Genomic DNA, 17,618 nt, shown 5'->3' with positions numbered 1-17,618 from the left:
TTATAGCTCGTTTCCTGCCAGGAGATAAAAAGATACTTTATTGAATTAGGTTATTGATAACCTTGTTGCCCTTAGTTACAATAAAATGCTAAAATACGATATTATTTACAAACGGCCCTTGCGGATGGTTGCAACAGCCCCCAAAGCATGTGTTTCAAATAGTTCGTGATAGCTATTGAAGAGAAAAAATTATCAAAGAAAACCTTATGATTCACATTCTGTGTCAGTGATTGTGTATGAAAGACATCATTGTCGCCCATAAGTAATTCTGGATTTGCTTGTGCCTTGGTTGTTTTTCCAGTGTACACCTCAAAGTCGTAGAGGATGCCATTCACTCACAAGGTCCAAGTCTAGGATCAGGGAATAAGTACATGTGCTCGTTGGGATTTGGACAATATTCTCGTGTTCTTGATACCCACAATGGTGTTTCGTAAACTGGCATCTCTTTAAGATGAAACTGAAAGTGAGATATGTCATCAAGCAGGACCAGCAGTATTAAAAATAAAATTTATTAAACCTTCCTTGTTTGTATTTCCCACTGAAATTTCTCATTCCAACAAATAACACTTGATAATAATAATAACTTAATGACATTGATCAATATACTGGTCGATTGATATATCAATGTGTCGATCGACGAGTAGAAATGTTTCACCCTCGATCGCCATATTTTTGTACACCGTTTACTCCCCAGTTATTTTAAAGTTCTGAGCCATGTTACCCATAATATCAAACTGGTGGAAGTTACAAATAAACTTAAAAATCTTTCCCACCTCTCTTGAAAAGCACCAATAATCATTCCCCATTGGTTGCTTTTCTATGCATGAGAGCATAATATCGCCTAATTGAGCTTTGGTAATACTCCTCTTTGAGGAATGCATGGTATCTCTCCAAATGTTCACCTTCTCTTAAGTTGAAGGTACCGCCACCAAAGCTTTTCCGAGTTTTCTGCAAAAAATTCGACTTGGAGTTGATTGCACTGGGATGTAACACAATTCTCCTGAGAATAAAAATTAAAAAGGTTGTATGAAAGCAGTAAACGAGAACTGCCAAAAGGATTTGTGATGTGTAATACAGTACCTTTCCACCAGCCTTCCTAGAACTCTGGTACCAAAGGAGCAGACCCAGAAGCCTCCCTCAGTTATTTCCCCGACTATCTTCAAGTAAAAATCTCCGAAGCGTTCAACTTTTTCTTCTTCTGAAGTTTGTCCCCCATCACCAACAATGAAAAAAAAGGACATCCTCGTCCTGTGACAACTGAGAAGGAAAAATGAGACATCAGCACGGATCTAACATTAAAAACAAGCACTGCAAGAAAAAAAGAGAACTTTGAAAATAATAAACTTCGAATTAATCTTCAAAATAGTTACCCTGTTCCAGACAGTATCCACAATGGAAATATATGTAGTTAGATATAAAACACTAGCGTATATCACAAAGCGCTCACTTGACTACGTCTGTGGCTTGGAGATAAAGCAATGAGAGAAACAGAGTTTCATTGCTAAACTTGATCGTGTTTAATCTGGATTCTGGGGAAAAATCGACTCTGTACCAGAGTCAAAAGGGTGATTTGTTTAAAATTCTCAATAATGGACCATTTCAGTTAATCTAATTGTTTGTGAAGTTTCAATTTTTGGGGGTAAGAGTCGCCTGTGCACGTACGTGTTTTCCCGCGCTTTATGTCAACTGTGATTAATTACTTCAAGTTTGGATTTGTTCACTGTATTATATGAATGGCTTTCTGATTAGCCAAAGAAATTGACTTGGTTTGGGTTTACAACATTCAAATGAAAACAGATCAGGCCGAGAAGTGACACGTTTGTAGAAAAAAATGCCAACACCTTGAACACATGCACTTCGCAACCTGCAAATGTTTTTCCGGATATTCTCACACTCCTGATAGCTTGTCTCCAGGCTATTGGCTTGCAAACATAGATTTATGTCGTGAAATGCACATAGTTTCGATTTATGTTGATTGCTAGCAGAATGAAATCTATCACCAAGTATGTATCTTCTGCAATCTCCAGATAAGGGATGCATTAGACGCTCGTCTTCGTTTAAACGGCGATCGGGAGTTACTGAGCTGGCAAGGTACTATGGAGGTACACTTTGTGGGACACTAATTCTCTAAAAAAATACAATCAATTAATTGATCTGTTTACTGATATAATTAAAACTTAAAGAGGGAGTAGGAGAGTATAACAAAAAAAAACAATTTAGAAAGGGAGGATTATTAAAAAGGGAAAGTGCAACAAGTGTAATTAAATCCATCAGCCAAGATGATTATGAATTTATATTATATATCTGATTATGAAGTAACAATAATGACCTTAAATAACATTTACTTTTCTTCATCTCCATTAACTCTTGCTATTGTTCCTGGCTTTCCAAGTTTTAGGCCTCTCTATGGGGGCCTTCGATAAATAATCCGAAAACGTTCCTTGGGATCTGTTTGTCACCTTTTTGGCAAAAAGGCGCTGAGGTATCCCTTTATCGCTTAGCAGACTGGTTATCTGTTCCACAATTTCCTTTGGGCTGGCAGTAGCATCCCCAGAAGTAGTAGAAGCTGTTAAGGAACTAGCTCCAGCCCAAAAGAAGAAGTACAAGTTGTAGGGAATGTCAACGATTTTGTGGCAGCACTACCGCACCGAGCACATGTCACAGTCGTTGAATTTCAGTGGATTCGGCGAGACTTTATTCTGTTAATTCCAAATCCTTCTGCAATCTCTTGCTCCTTAGGCCTCCCTTTTCGTAATTTTCTTTGAATTTGCTTTCCAGACAACAGAGGTTTTTTGAAATCTTCTCAAATCGAAGGAGCTTTTTGTAACAGGCGGTACAAATTAAGAGGTCACTTGACCAAAATACAGTCGCGTTAATGTCCATCGCACTTTTGATTAGATACACCATTTACCGAAAAAGTTGGAGAAAAGTCCTTGGATAGCTACTATGGCCGGTATTGCTAATTGAAATAGAAACAGTGATTACTGAATTGTTGTACTATTACATTTTGGAGTTATACGGTACAAGTGTTCACCACTGATCAAAGTCACAGGTCCAATTAATATACTGTTTCTTTTATTTTAAGCTTCTAGTAAAGACAAAGAAGTATGTAATGTCCAGAACTGGATTTGGTCTTAGGGGTCTGCCTCAGAGTTTGGTACATATATTTTCTTTAAAATGTTTTACTGAGGATTCATACCTTCACGCCTGTTCTTTTAGGAGTTCAATTTCCAATTCCGCCTTTCTCAATTTCGTTTTGTAATATGCAGTCACAGTTTCAAAGAGCTCAAGGAAAAAATGTTTTCCTTAGAACTTCCTTGTCTCTCATTGTTCAGCAGCTCCAGGGAGAAGGGATGTTGCTTTTGAAGAACACAAAAAACAAAGGGCTCTTGGAACATAGGGTTTTAAATCAATTTTAAAAACAAAGAAATCTCAAATGGAGGTCAAAAAATCAATCATATAGTCTGTTGAATCACCATGACTGCATCCACTGCATAGTTGCAAAGAAAGTTATTTTTACGAAGTCAAAAGCTGTAAAAAAGAAGCTACAAACCTTTTGATAGAACGTTTGTATCCCAGGTGTCCCTTAAAGATCTTCACTGTAAATAGACTACCTGGTTTCTTGCAGTTTGTGTCTGAATTGTGGGATCTGTGTATTCTGTGTCAAAATCGAGTCTGCCTCACAGACAACCTGATGGTCAATAAACCTTCCCGATAACTTTGTCAACTTTGTTTAACAGACACCAACTCTGTGAATCATTCTAAGAGAACTGTAAAAGCATCAAATATTGAAAAGACACTGTAAGAACAGCATGTTTTACTTTTGTCATGGGGTCGTAAATTCCAATTGTTTTTTGCCGTTTTTCTTTTCTATCAAATATTGTAAGGCCTTGCATTGCCTCAAAATTCTGTGCATCCATTTCATCAGGGACAACCAATGTGTACTGCTGTGTTTCAGTATTTTCTGAGTTTCAACATTGCATAACTCATTTAAAGGTCCTTCCGTTCGGTACTTTTATCAAAGTGGTAATTAAGGAATTTCCCTGTTTATTCATACGCTTGCCATTGCAAAGTTGATATTGTAGCGAAAAGTTCTTGTAAGAAGATACCCTCAAAGCAGATGTACTCTGTATTACTCTGTTTAACACAAATAAATCTGAATATTATGAGTAAAATTGGCTTATACCATTAGTAGTAGAGCACGCTCAACGAGCTGATAACCAATCAGGAATGAGAACATATCATTTAAAATTTGAATGGACCAATCAGATTGCAGTATTCAGAAATTTGCTTAAAAACATGGCGCGAGGTTGAAAAAACACGCAAAGAGTGGGGGGCGCCCGCTTTTTTTAAAAAAAGGAGGGGAGCAAGCAGGACAACCAATCGTGAATGGTAAAAACTATGTAACACACTCGCTCAGTTTCACGACAGACAACAGAAATAAGTTTTAAACTATTATATTCTACAACAATTATCCTAAATACACAACTGCGGGACGTGTACGTGATCTTAGTGATCCGTGCCCGACTTACTCAAAATAAAAAAAAACAGTTTACAAATTCGAGTGTGTGCTATTTGGGAGGTAAAGTTAGTATGGAGTCACTGTGTGTGCGAGCTGATGTATGTATGTTAGGCAACAAATATATACAAGACAAAACAAAAAATAAAAAATTATTCATCGTCGCAACGAAGATCCAAGATTGTCACTGTTGTTCCCAATTCCCTATTTACAAAATAGCGAAAGCGTTTGCGTTCGTGACGCGTACATGTGTATGGAAATAGGTATTGAATGGTCCACCTTTACCTACCATGCTTTCCAGTCGAAACCGGTGAACAAAATGAAGCGACTCGTCCGAGAATACTTGGCCACTGATGATCAAAGGCAGGTCTGTTGCGTGGAACGATAAGTATGCGTCCAGGGCTTCCCACAAATCGAACCAGGTTGTTGGATTGACGAAGAAAGGAAACTGAAAAACAACAAACATAACTTTTAGTACAAACTTAAGTACGAGTCATATTTTAAACGCATGGATACTTACTTCAGGGGTGACGCGATTTCTGTAGGCCGTTTCGCTTCTTTGGTATAGATTTATCGCCTCCCTGGCTACTTCTCTATGTGGAGTATTGAGAATGTCTTCTGGAAGGTTCCAAATCTGGGCTGCGGGCTGACGAATAACGCGTGTGCAGTGTGCGCAGGTGGTAGATGTTTCCTGCCAACGATTCTGGCACCTCGTGTGCACAAATTTTTCACAGCAGTGAAGTTGACGAACGGTGGGACTTGTCAAGCTTCTCAGTGTTATGTCCGCCAGGCAAAAAAAGCATCGTTCTTGGAAAGCTTCCACTTCTGCTTCCAAACCTCTTAATCGTTGGCTTTCTCGTTGCGCCATTTTTCTTAAATTAAGTTGAAGGATCTTTAAACGTTTGAATAAGACTGTGATGGTTTTTCCATGAGCTCAGACTGATTGCCTGCCTCTAGACCTGCTGCAAGACACAAAGTTTGTTTAAACTGTGAGTTTCTTTAGAAGTATGATTTTTTTTTGGAACTACACAATATATGTGTCTGATACTGTTTCTCCGATTTTGACATGCATATTCCTGCTTGAAATATTTTGTTAAGTAATGCAAAATAATTTCACAAATTCTTTTATCAACATATCATTCTGGTAACAACGATATCCTTACTAGTTTGCTGATCGCATTTTTGTGAAAGAAAAAAAAAACAGGCAATTACCTTTCACTTTTTCCATGAGCTCAGACTGATTGCCTGCCTCTAGACCTGCTGCAAGACACAAAGTTTGTTTAAACTGTGAGTTACTTTAAAAGATAGCTTGTGTGTATGTCACGGTTTAAGTGCTAGACTCAACTTAAGAAAAAAGTACTTCTGACTTAATAAATTTCTTATATTTTATTTGTGAATGATGTATATTACTGGCACTGTAGTGAATTCTCTTCTCTTCCATATATTTTTAAAAGCCTTCAATCCCTTATGTAGATGACATAGGGAAAGTTTCTGGAACAAGACTATAAACTATACAACAATTTAAGGGTTTATGGAAATACATAACAGTTTTATAAAAAATGTTGTTTAGATTCCCATTCCTTCTGTGGAGAAAAAATGGAAAATTTCTGAAAACAACCCAATGAAATATCTCATCACAATACTTTATAGCTACCTGTATCATTTCCCTCTCCGACTTGTCGACTTGCACTTGCGTCTTCAGTCTGCATTTTATAAGCTTAGTTTATTGATCTGTTGAAAAAATTGACAACAATTAACACCGCAGTTAGGTATGCCAATAAGAGATATATAATTCAACCACAGTTCTATAAAAAGTGTTGTAAAGTGTTAAGGCAAACTTTGCCCCGTTCCTTTTACCAGCCTACTGGTATAAAGTTTGTATCGAACGGCCACACAGTTTCTAGTGAAACCGTTACCTATATTTTGGCTTTAGTTACTTTTAGTGGTGCCGCGCTCTATAGGAAACAACTAGCCCATATTTTAGTTCCATATTTCTACCCCTACACGCTCCAATTTCAACAGAGCACCAGAAATTTAGACAGTGAGGTCAAAAATCTGGTGATTTAAGTAAAAACCGAGCAAAACTTTACCTTATACTTCGTTGTTAAACCAAACGTTGTTAAACCAAACGGTCACTACTTGTCAGACAAATGCTTACTCAGGACAAACCCTCAGCTGAAACAGCGCGCGCTTTTTTGAAAGAAGTCTCGATATGGTGTCCCCGTTACGTCACTCGCCTCAGATCTCTACGGTCACTGGCACACTTAACTCAGTGTGACTGAAAATTTGTGGCTTTTATAGAAGTAGTTCTAGTTTATTTTTCAACGTTTGAAGAAACGGAAAAGCAAATCGAGCTCTACATTTATCTGTGAGTTAATCTTGAATAGGACATCTTCGCCAAACTTGATGCTGTTCAGGTGCGGAAGTGGAGAATGTATTTCGCAGACCGATCGTGAAGTCCAGCAATTGAAACAGAGGGACATCGCTTCAGAAGTTGAAATTAGGTTTATAAGGTAAGCTGCATAAAGCAAAATTACTCTCATTTACACGCACATGGTTCTCTTTTTCTTTAGAAAAATGAAATAAATCGATATCTTTTATGTGGAAATAACAAAAACAAATTGCTGCTTTCTCGGCGGTCACGTGGTTTATCGAATGAAGTCGGATAAGTTCTCATTAAGCTATTAATCCCTATTACTTTATGAGGTAACAAGACATGCGTGAGATATCTTTGAACGAAAGTGGAAAGTGTCAACAAACAGAAATCCTCACCCGGGGCAAATAATTCTTAAGTTGTTTAACACTACGTTACGATCTTATCCTTGAAAAAACGAAACATCGAAACATAAATTTTACTTTTGAACAAACATGATTGATGTCTCCATAAAGATTTAAAGATTTCAGTGTTTGTTTCATAACTTGTGGCCCTCCAAATTATTTATAAGCCGATATTTAATTTCTATCCAGAGATTAACGTTATAACTTCTTTTAGATGTTCACAGATTATGTTTTCCATAGGTACAGTTGTCTACCAATAATTTTTGAACAGTTTGAGCCAAAAATCTGACAGATTGATTAATATTAATCAGTGATTCTCTAATCAATGGAAATCTTAACTGCAACAAACTTTTATGTTTTTTTGTCATTTGATATTTTTGCTCACCTCAGATTTAAGTGTACTGGGGAGACTCCCTGAGAGTATTCTAGGCCAATCTCGACACTTTCTCCCCTCTTTGCAAAAAATAGCTTCCATCTCCTTCCCCACTTTTCCATCTGGGGAGAACAGTATGCTTGTCCTGTGTTGGCAGCGGCTAGAACTGACCAAGAAAAGGTTCCTGCCTTCCCTGTCTTATGATGCTCAACATTTAACCATGCCTGTTTACAATAAATAAGAAAAGGGCTGACAAATTAATAAAGTTATTTGTGTGAATACACATTTTGGGATAAAGAAGATAATCAGGAGTTCACTTAACATATTTGCTACAGTTTAACTCACCGCAGCACTGGCCTTCTCTCCTTCCAGAGAATGGCTTCTCTGTCATCTTGGAGAAGACGAAAGTGACTGGGCAGATTTTGAGCAATGTGCTCTTGCTCTGATCCTCGCTGCACAATATCACCACATCCCTTTATCATGCAGTGATTCACTACAGAAGAGCACTCAAGGGTATGAGAAGGCAGGAGAAATCTGCATTTAAATGGATACCTTTCAAGTAAAAATGCTTGTTATGAAGTTAATATCAGTTTACATACTTGGAGTTTCTTCTACCAAAGTAATTGCTTCATATCCGTTCGTTCAGATGGGTAAAAAGCGAAGAGAAAGGAGAAAAGCGAACTCTCCATTCCTCCGGACGCGAAACACACGTGAATGCCGACGAGTGACGAATGGCATCATGGGAATTTCAATTCCTCTTCCTGTTGTTTTTCGATCTCTTCGGGGGTTCTGAAATATAATGCAATTGTAGGAAAAGAAAACTTAAATTCTCTTCTTGCAAGATTTGATTGATTAGGATGAAATTCAGATTTGAAAAAAAAAATACCTCTCTACTTTTTCCGGAAAAACAACACCTTGCACCTTGTAACTTCCCGTCTGCATTTTTCGGCGCTTAAGCATTATTGCATTGGCACTATAATGTCACAGCATTTAAGTGAAATTAGTATTTTTTATGGTTTAACTTAAGAAATACGATAAACTGTAGTACTCCAAATGAAACGCTTGCAAATTCTATACTACCTGAGTGGGAACTTCGGCCGTTTTGCAGACATGTTGGCGACACAACAATAGCAAAAGCCGGATGGCTTGCGTCGCACTGCGCGCCAACTTTGCCGCGCTTTCCGTGACGGTCACCAGCTCAGGAAAAAAGGCGGGAATTTTGATGTTTAAAACAAGGAAAAAGAATTTCTGATCAAAGGAAAGTTTTACCTCAAACCCAAACAAATACTGACCTATAAGAAACCGCAAATAAATGGCATTTACAAAACCGACAGATCGATTAAGTTGTCATTCCAAGTGGACAAGTACTCAGTAACAGTGTTTAAAATGAAATAGCTTTATATTTCTGATAAAGAATGGAAATGATGTGACCTGGCCATAACGGTTTCACAAAACCATAAAATATCGACGTCCAAATACAAAGCGTGCAAGCGAAATATTTTCAGCTTGGCATCGACGCGTCGAAAAAGAATCTTGGCACGTGAAAGAATTTTTCGATCGTAGCAGCTATCGAATTTCAATATAAACAAACCAAGCTCGCGCATTTTCAAATTGCAATCGTATAACCGGTTCAAAACGAAATCATATCAACTTAAACAGCACTAGCAAGCTTATTCTTTAAAGGACTGATTTGTAATGATAACTGTCTGGTACACAACGCAAATAATCAAGGATGAAGCGTTGAACACGTTGCTTCATTATTCAATTTAGAGGCAATTATTTCCGTTGCGAAAGAAGCGTAATTGCTGAGCAAAAGTCACAGTTCCAAGAACATTATGTCGTAAAAGTAAAATCACTATATATGAAGTTCGAAATGACAGTATGTTCATTAACTCAGTACTTACCAGAAGAAAGCTGATCCTTGTTGAACGGCCAATGTTTTATTGTTGACATTGCGTTAGCCTACAAGTTTGAGTTGAAGAAAAAAAACCGGTTCAAATATATTTGACTTGAAGAATGTTAGTATCGAGTGTAATATGTATAAAATAAATTGCCTTAGGTGGGTAATCCTCAGTACAACAAGGTTTTAAGAGAATATTCTCTGAAAAGAAATATAAATAATATTATTTCGCACGCGGGGATCGATTTGTGATCAACAAATCCATGGGAATCCCAAGAATGCTATTGTGCTTGTGTTCAAGAATTCTAAAGGTGAAACAGAACCATTTAAGGCTAAACCTCTATTCTAACAATGTTCTTATAAATAAAGTTCATAAAAATGCAGGGTAGAATCGCAATTTCCCTCAAGGATCGAGGATATCACAAGGGAATGAGTATGGTAGCGAAAAAAATCTACACTGCACTAAAAATATTCCTCTGTCATAATATTCCCGTAATATTGCAATCGGTGCTTCAAACTGTTCCTTCAAATGGATTTCTGTGTTAGGAAGGGTTGTTTCTAAACGAAAGAACTAATTACTTTTACAGGTAAAATATTACATGTACCTTTTATTACTGGATTCTCCATGCTGTTATTGAAAGTTGACCGGCCGGATCAGTCACACTTCTCCAAGAACAGACCGCGTTAAATGCATATCACGACGTTTTATAGTCCTTTATCTAATTTCTATCGGGGCCAAATATCAGTTTACATACTTGGAGTTTCTTCTACCAAAGTAATTGCTTCATATCCGTTCGTTCAGATGGGTAAAAAGCGAAGAGAAAGGAGAAAAGCGAACTCTCCATTCCTCCGGACGCGAAACACACGTGAATGCCGACGAGTGACGAATGGCATCATGGGAATTTTGGCCGCGCGTTGCTCGAAGTTCAAAAAAATCTCGTCTTAATAAGTCCTTAATGTGTGGTAAGAGAAATACATGACCTTACACTGATTGATGGCCAGGGGCGTAGCCAGGTTTTCAACTTGTTGTAGGCCTGATCTCTAAATTATAAAGGCCGCGTTTAAGGGGACCCAGTAAAATGCTTCGCCGGAAGGTTTGTTATGCAGAGACCCTCAAAAATGATTTTATTGTTTCTTTGTTGTTTGTTTGAGCTATAGAACTCAATACCAACTAAAAGTGACTTCCTCCAACGATACACTGTTACAAGTCAACCTATCACTAAAGTAATCTAGCTAATAGCTAAAAAAGGAGCTCAATCCTCCTGTTTCCAGAGGCCGCAAAATCATCAACGATGTCTTCAGCATTCAATGACACATCGTGTTTATGGATATGCATAAGTGCAAGTCCACTCAGGCGATCTTCCTTCATCGTTGACCTCAAGTAGGTTTTAAGTCTTCTCAACGCACTGAAAGACCTCTCTGCAGTGGCTGTAGTTATCGGCAGAGTAAGAAGTGCCGTGAATGCCCTCGATAAATTTGGAAATTCTTGTGGTCGACAGTGAGGAAGCGTTTCAACAATGGTGGCTGGAGGATTGTCCACCTTGTCCCAGCGCAATTTCCACCGCAGGCATTCACTCTCGTGCAACTGTTGAATATCTTCTGGAATATCGGGATCATACGCGTCCAAAATTTCTTTAGCACTGATCTCAGCTGGAGACCAGTTGCCAACATTTTTCGGCAAAAGATTTGTTACTTTGAATAGTGGACTTGGTTTGATAAGGCGGGAATCAAGTTCCGATATTAAATGGTCAAGGAACGGATAATACATCGCTAGCTTGTAGTATTCACTGACTGAATCTGCTGGAACGTTTTCTCGAAATAACTGCCGACCAGCTAGTCTGGGTTTACACACTGCGACATCATGCTTCACTGCAAGAGATACCGCCATTTCGTGCAGCTTATTCCAGGACTCGTCCTTGCGCTCATTGCGAAGTGACTGGATAACGACATTGGCCTGAGCGTGTGCTTGAAGTAAATCTAAATCAACTGTTTGAAGATAATTGGTCAACGGCACAATAAATTGCAGCAGCCATTCGGAAGCAATTAATGCTATTATAAACTCAAACTTGAGCATGCTATTTATAAAGCCTCTCGCTTTGGAGTCCTGTATAGTGTCAAGCACCTCCAAAGCCTTTAAGATGACATCGAAAGATGACTTAAAAGTACACAATGCGTCAGCTCTTGCACCCCAACGAGTCTCGCAAAGTGTTCGCAGCTTTGCTCGTCGTCCCATTTGCTCTTGACTTTCAGGTGTTTCTTTTAACTTCTCCTGAAATTGGTGCTGTCGCTTAGCTGAGAAAGAAAATGCAAATGCAATTTCCTGTACCGTGGACATCATGTTCCTTACAATTCTATCTTGGCAACTGTGGACAATACTGAGATTTAATGCGTGTGATTGGCAATGAACGTATATCGCATTTGGGTGGGCTTCCTTCACTTTAGCCTGGACCCCATTTCGGTACCTGCCATATTGGCAGCTCCATCATATCCCTGCCCCCGCAGTGTGTTAGTGTTTACTTTGTACTCTTTTAGGGAGTTTAAAAGAGATCAGCATTACAGCCGCTGTTGTCCGACCAGGTGCCTCTTTAAAACCCAGGAATTCTTCCTTGACTTGAATATCACCAGTGTCTTTATGATGCACATACCTCACTGAAATAGATACTTGCTCAATAGTTGCACTGTCTGTTGCTTCGTCTGCTAACAAGGAAAAACACTGAGCTGCGTTACACTCTTCCACAAGAGCATTACGAACATTTACCAAAAGGTCGATTTCATTCTGGATTGCTGGGCTTATGTAGGTTGCGTTTCGGGAGGCATTCTTTAGATGATCAAGTAAAACCGTATTTGAGGCAGCAACTCGTTCCAGTATCGCTTTGAAATTGCTATCTTCTTCAGTATGAACGAACTGGTATGTTTTGTTTACAACTATAAGACTTTTTGAATTTTCCTTTCGTGTGTCTTCACTCCCCCCGTCCTACCCGACGGTCACCATGGTGGCTGCTTTTCTGGACAGTGACGACTAATAGTTGTAATTTTCCTCATTCTGCCTTTACCTTTACAGAAAACATCACCCTGACCTTCATTGCTAAAATACAGCAAACACCACAATACAAGAGTCATTCGAGATCGAGTATCTCATCCAGGGTAGCTTCAAGTATTTGGTAGTTCACCTTTCTCTGTTTACCATCAATGTTGTGTGACGGGAAAGTAAACTTTTGCCACACATTTGGGTGTTTTGAGTTCTCACAAAGAATACTTAGCTTGATTTCGTCATCTGTATTCCTGAATTGTGTGGAGGCAATGTCCACATATTCTGGGAATGGAACTTGTGCAGCCGTACTGACCAAATTGCTTTCGGCAGGGCGGGCTGAAAGCAGGGGAAATGAAAGTTTAAAATTAAGTTAACAGTCAACTTTCATTTATTTTAGCAACAACTTTTCTCCAGGATTTCAACAGTTCGTGCAAAACGTTTTTCCCCAAGCACTACATTAACTCAAAGCGAAGAATTGGAAATTTTGCTTGAAAACGCTCCCACTCCTCCTCACTATTTTCGTCTAAATCTGGAGAAAGCACAAACTCTTTGAGGCGAGGAAGTGAACTAATCATATTGAGAGTGCACTGAACATTAAACACCCTTGTGTGACTTATATCCAGTCGTTCAAGCTTTTTGTGTGAAATAACAATGGTCATGATTTCTGTTTCCAAAAACTGCTCGCACCTCCGCATGCTTAATTGCTTCAATTTGGGACAAAGATGTTCTTTCGATAAGAGAGCTACGACTGAATCTGGAATCAGCTGTGTACACCATTCAAGAAATAGACTTTCTAGGTTGGGCATACTTACAACAAATGAATTTCACGCACACTCCTATTTGTAGTTAAATCTAAGACTTTCAAGTTACAGCATGCAGATAGTTTTGAGTACAATAATCAAGTGGTACTTGGGATAGTAATGCTTCAAAGTCGCCATTAAAATACAACTCCTGAAACTGATGAGAATGATCAAATATGGTATCAAAAACTTTTTGTCGTACTTAATACAACAAAATCGTCCAAAAATCCAAATGATTTCCACATTGTTCCACTGTTCACCAATCTCTTGAAATATTACAAACTCTAGATATGTTTGCTTAGCTTCTCTCAATGGAAGGTATTTAAAAATAGTAAGCAATATCTCCTCAGGAAGATCAAGGATGTGAAAGGGCGAGGCACCTGATGATCCATGTTTCAAGCTTTTGTCTGGGTCCACAGACTCTACACTATCACTGCTGGTCACATCTGATTCTTCAATGAAAAAATGAAAAAAAGTACTTTACATTTTCCACGGTTCATATGTGGCAGCATTTTATTCTTAACTTATCTTCAAACTTGTTCAATGTCTTTAGCTTCACTATTTCGTTATTTGTATAAGATAAAATTACGATTGCAATGTCTTTTAGTTTTTCTGGCTGTTTAAGGAAAAAAACAGCTCGAGAAAAAGTATTTCAGTTATTTAAAATAACAACATGGCTGTGGTATTAAAAAATTTAAACCTGGCGGCCAATAGATAGTATACCTGTCAAACGTTTCCGTTTTGGATCTTCGCCATCGGTTTGACTTGTGGCAGTGCTGTTTTGAAAATTAAATCAAATATGTCATAAAGAAATAGGGTTTCCAAAGAGGGAATTTTAATTTTTTTTAACATGTCCCAGCAGAGCATAAAAAATCCCTCTATTAGATTTCCATTCTTTTGTTGCAAAATGCCTCTTGATTGTCTCCTGAAGTGTTGTCTTTGCCAATTTTTTATAAATCTGATAATGGCTGGTTGTCAAAAATCGGCGCATTTGTGTGAAATCCCACCGAAGCACTTTAATAGTCCCAGATGGCGCTGCATTTAACTGGGTTCTCGTGGACAGTTCAAGGCAACAGTCAGACTCCAAAATGGCCGAGTTTTTTTGCGTCCTGAACTTTTTTGACATACTGTTGTAACAAAAGTTTTGACACGGAACATACTGTGTCATTTTAAGCTCTTTTCAATCCATCTGGAACCTTAACGAGGAAAAAATAAAGTGATTACTGTTTCGGCTCCACGGTTGTTTTTCTCAACCCTCTCGCGTGCGCTTCTTACGTCAGCGATAAAATCCACAGAGCGCGCGCAAACTGTGTTCGGCCATCGTAGCCAGAATAGACAGTTCATTAGAAACGAAACGATAACTGAATGAACATATTAAAAGAAATAATTTAATTAAGCTTTATAATAGAAGTATCAAGGTTACTTCAGAACATTCTCATTGAGGCAGAGACGGCAAATCTGGAATATTGTAAATTGCAGTTGAATTAATAGCCCGTTGATCCAATTGTTTCAGTTTCATGTTTGACCGCACACAGAACTCTTAGGATTTGCAGTCGTTACTTTAATATCACGAACTTTGTTTAGTACTAACAGCTCTCATCTATCTTTCTACAGAAACTAAATGGTAATACATACCTTGTTTTCTGGAAATAACTATCAATGCTTCGACTGCCGGGCCTTTTAGATGCCATATTTGTGAAACTGCATTTGTTCGCTGCCTTGTAGACGGTAACCGCTGAACGTATGGTTTAATAGCTTTTTTGAAGACCGCTGACTATCAAAATTTCGTCAAAACAGCACTAGTGTGTGTGCTTTAACGCGATTTATTCTTGCTCCTTCTTTCTTATTTACAAACTTGAAAATGTGTCATAATTTTTTTTTCATTTCAACATTTATTATAATCATATTATAAAAACTCAAGTGGGCGAAAAAATTTGTAGGCCCGGGCCTACGGGCCTATAGGCTGGCTACGCCCCTGATGGCTATTTTGTTTTGCACCCTCACCCCATACATGATTTCTCTTCCAGGGGGAGTTAATTATCCTTTCCCCACCCCTCAGTAATTTCAAAAAATTTTAAACCAAAATATTTTGTTCTACACCTTGGAAGTAAACCAATAGTTTTGTTGTTTTAAAAGTAGAAAAATGAATCTCTCATTCTTGTCATAAATTATACACAAACTGTAAGTTCAATATTATTGTCAGATGCTCGCCATCCGGTTTGATATAACTTTTATGTACTTCATCAAAAAGAGTGCATCGAATGTTGCTTTACATTTTTTTATTAAGCTTGAGATGGATTGGTCAGGAGCACCTTTCAATAATAGCAAGATTTTGTACTAATAATTTCCTGTAAAATGCAGGTCGTAATTATGGTATTCACCCAATCTTTCATACTACCGTCACTTTTATCTAACCGTGAACACGAGCAGCTGAAACATGATCTAACTGGGTATAAACGTGGCTTGTTTCGTCATAAAACCTTGAAGTTTAGCATACCGTAATGGCAACTTTCACGCTCAAAATGCTCACCATAAACACTTTTTACAGGCCAAACTTTGTACCAGAAGCTTTTCTATGCACGACAGAGCATAATATCGCCTAATTGAGCTTTGGTAATACTCCTATTTGAGGAATGCATGGTATTTCTCCAAATGTTCACCTTCTCTTAAGTTGAAGGTACCGGCACCAAAGCTTTTCTGAGTTTTCTGCAAAAAAAATCGACTTGGAGTTGAATGCACTGGGATGTAAGACAATTCTCCTAAGAATAAAAATTAAAAAAGTTGTACGAAAGCAGTAAACGAAAACTTCCAAAAGAATTTGTGATGTAATACAGTACCTTTCCACCAGCCTTCCTAGAACTCTGGTACCAAAGGAGCAGACCCAGAAGCCTCCCTCAGTGATTTCCCCGACTATCTTCAAGTAAAAGAAGCGTTCAACTTTTTTTTCTTCGAAGTATGTCCCCCATCACCAACAATGAAAAAAAGGACATCCTCGTCCTGTGACAACTGAGAAGGAAAAATGAGACATCAGCACGGATCTAACATCTAAAACAAGCACTGCAAAAAAAATGGGTCTGCAACATTCAAATGAAAACAGATCAGGCCGAGAAGTTACACATTTAGTAAAACTCATTTTGATTTGTGAGTGTATAAACCTAACAGTAACGTGTGGAATAAGGGAAAATAGTAAATTGTGAGAATTGGGATAAAGGGTCTCTCCCCCGAAAAAGGAATTAAAAGGAAAGCAAGATAGAGGAAGGACCTATCCACTCAAAAACTAATGCAACAACATCGAATCATATTTAAATACTCTATCCTTTTATTCTTTTCTGCCCTTATTGTTATTCAAGGGAGAAAGATGTTTTTCTCGGCAGCCATAAATTGCCGGCAATAAATGTCAAAGAAAGATGACAAAAAATGTTGGCTATGAAGAATACACAATAGGAAACAAAAACCAAAATCTCAATTTTTGGCCAAAATTTGCACAAATATTTAGTTGTAGGAAAACATTATTACATTAATGCTAATGAAACAAAAGGAAAACCCTCAATGCTGAATTTACTTCTTGGATTCCGCTTGTTTAAAAACAAAACGCATAAATTCATCTCTCACGATATCACAGTTGCCTTGAGCATTCCTTTTTAGTAAAGCAACCTCTCTGTGTACAATCTGTTCATTTTGATAATAGTCCATGAGGTAATTGTAGAGAAAGTGGACCCCAAAACCTTGAACACATGCACCTCGTAACTTGCAAATGTTTTTCCGATTATTCTCACACTCCTGATAGCTTGTCTTCAGGCTATTAGCTTGCAAACGTAGATTTATGTCATGAAATGCACATAGTTTTGATTTATGTAAATTGCTAGCAGAATGAAATCTATCACCAAGTATGTATCTTCTGCAATCTCCAGATAAAGAATGCATTAGAGGCTTGTCTTCGTTTAAACGGCAATCAGGAGCTACTGAACTAGCAAGGTACTCTGGAAGTACACTTTGTGGGACACTAATACCCTAAAAAATACAATCAATTAATTGATCTCTTTACTGGTATAATTGAAACCTAAAGAGGGAGTGGGAGAGTATAACAAAAAACAATTTAGAAAGGGAGGATTATTATGAGGGAAAGTGTAACAAGTGAAATTAAATTCAGCAGCCAAGATGATTACGATTTTTTTTTGTAATTTTTAGTTTCTTTAAGAGGTTTCACACCTGTGATG

At 38.0% G+C, this 17,618-nt stretch overlaps 3 protein-coding genes across 4 annotated transcripts; all 3 read right to left on the bottom strand.

Annotated features, from left to right (window-relative positions):
* Nucleotides 1-795: 795 nt before the first annotated feature.
* On the bottom strand, nucleotides 796-5,962 carry LOC144648361 (uncharacterized). Its single transcript, XM_078507945.1, has 6 exons — nucleotides 5,732-5,962; nucleotides 5,040-5,481; nucleotides 4,809-4,967; nucleotides 4,058-4,137; nucleotides 1,081-1,257; nucleotides 796-1,000 (listed from the first exon to the last, which is right to left on the bottom strand). Exons 2-6 carry the CDS (start codon nucleotides 5,385-5,387, stop codon nucleotides 796-798), a joined length of 969 nt encoding a protein of 322 aa, XP_078364071.1. The 5' UTR covers nucleotides 5,388-5,481; nucleotides 5,732-5,962.
* A 227-nt stretch (nucleotides 5,963-6,189) lies between these two features.
* LOC144652324 (uncharacterized) lies at nucleotides 6,190-16,254 on the bottom strand. 2 transcript variants are annotated; one of them, XM_078512377.1, is made up of 4 exons: nucleotides 15,932-16,254; nucleotides 8,024-8,204; nucleotides 7,683-7,894; nucleotides 6,190-6,250 (listed from the first exon to the last, which is right to left on the bottom strand). In XM_078512377.1, the coding sequence occupies exons 2-4, from the start codon at nucleotides 8,150-8,152 to the stop codon at nucleotides 6,238-6,240; spliced, it is 354 nt and encodes a 117-aa protein (XP_078368503.1). In that variant the 5' UTR covers nucleotides 8,153-8,204; nucleotides 15,932-16,254; the 3' UTR covers nucleotides 6,190-6,237. The 2 variants fall into 2 exon arrangements, 1 of the variants encoding a protein (XP_078368503.1); XR_013570472.1 differs by lacking the exons at nucleotides 6,190-6,250; nucleotides 15,932-16,254 and having other exon boundaries at nucleotides 7,689-7,894; nucleotides 8,016-8,200.
* On the bottom strand, nucleotides 10,708-11,982 carry LOC144652285 (52 kDa repressor of the inhibitor of the protein kinase-like). Its single transcript, XM_078512324.1, has 2 exons — nucleotides 10,784-11,982; nucleotides 10,708-10,722 (listed from the first exon to the last, which is right to left on the bottom strand). The coding sequence occupies exon 1, from the start codon at nucleotides 11,906-11,908 to the stop codon at nucleotides 10,811-10,813; it is 1,098 nt and encodes a 365-aa protein (XP_078368450.1). The 5' UTR covers nucleotides 11,909-11,982; the 3' UTR covers nucleotides 10,708-10,722; nucleotides 10,784-10,810.
* Nucleotides 16,255-17,618: the final 1,364 nt, after the last annotated feature.

The sequence above is a fragment of the Oculina patagonica genome, chromosome 4 (genome assembly GCF_052425735.1).
Source record: "Oculina patagonica isolate OP01 chromosome 4, crgOcupat, whole genome shotgun sequence".
In the NCBI taxonomy this organism is placed as follows: domain Eukaryota; kingdom Metazoa; phylum Cnidaria; class Anthozoa; order Scleractinia; family Oculinidae; genus Oculina; species Oculina patagonica.
Note: the sequence above shows the minus strand (reverse complement) of the source record. Positions and strands in the feature narration are given on the sequence as shown.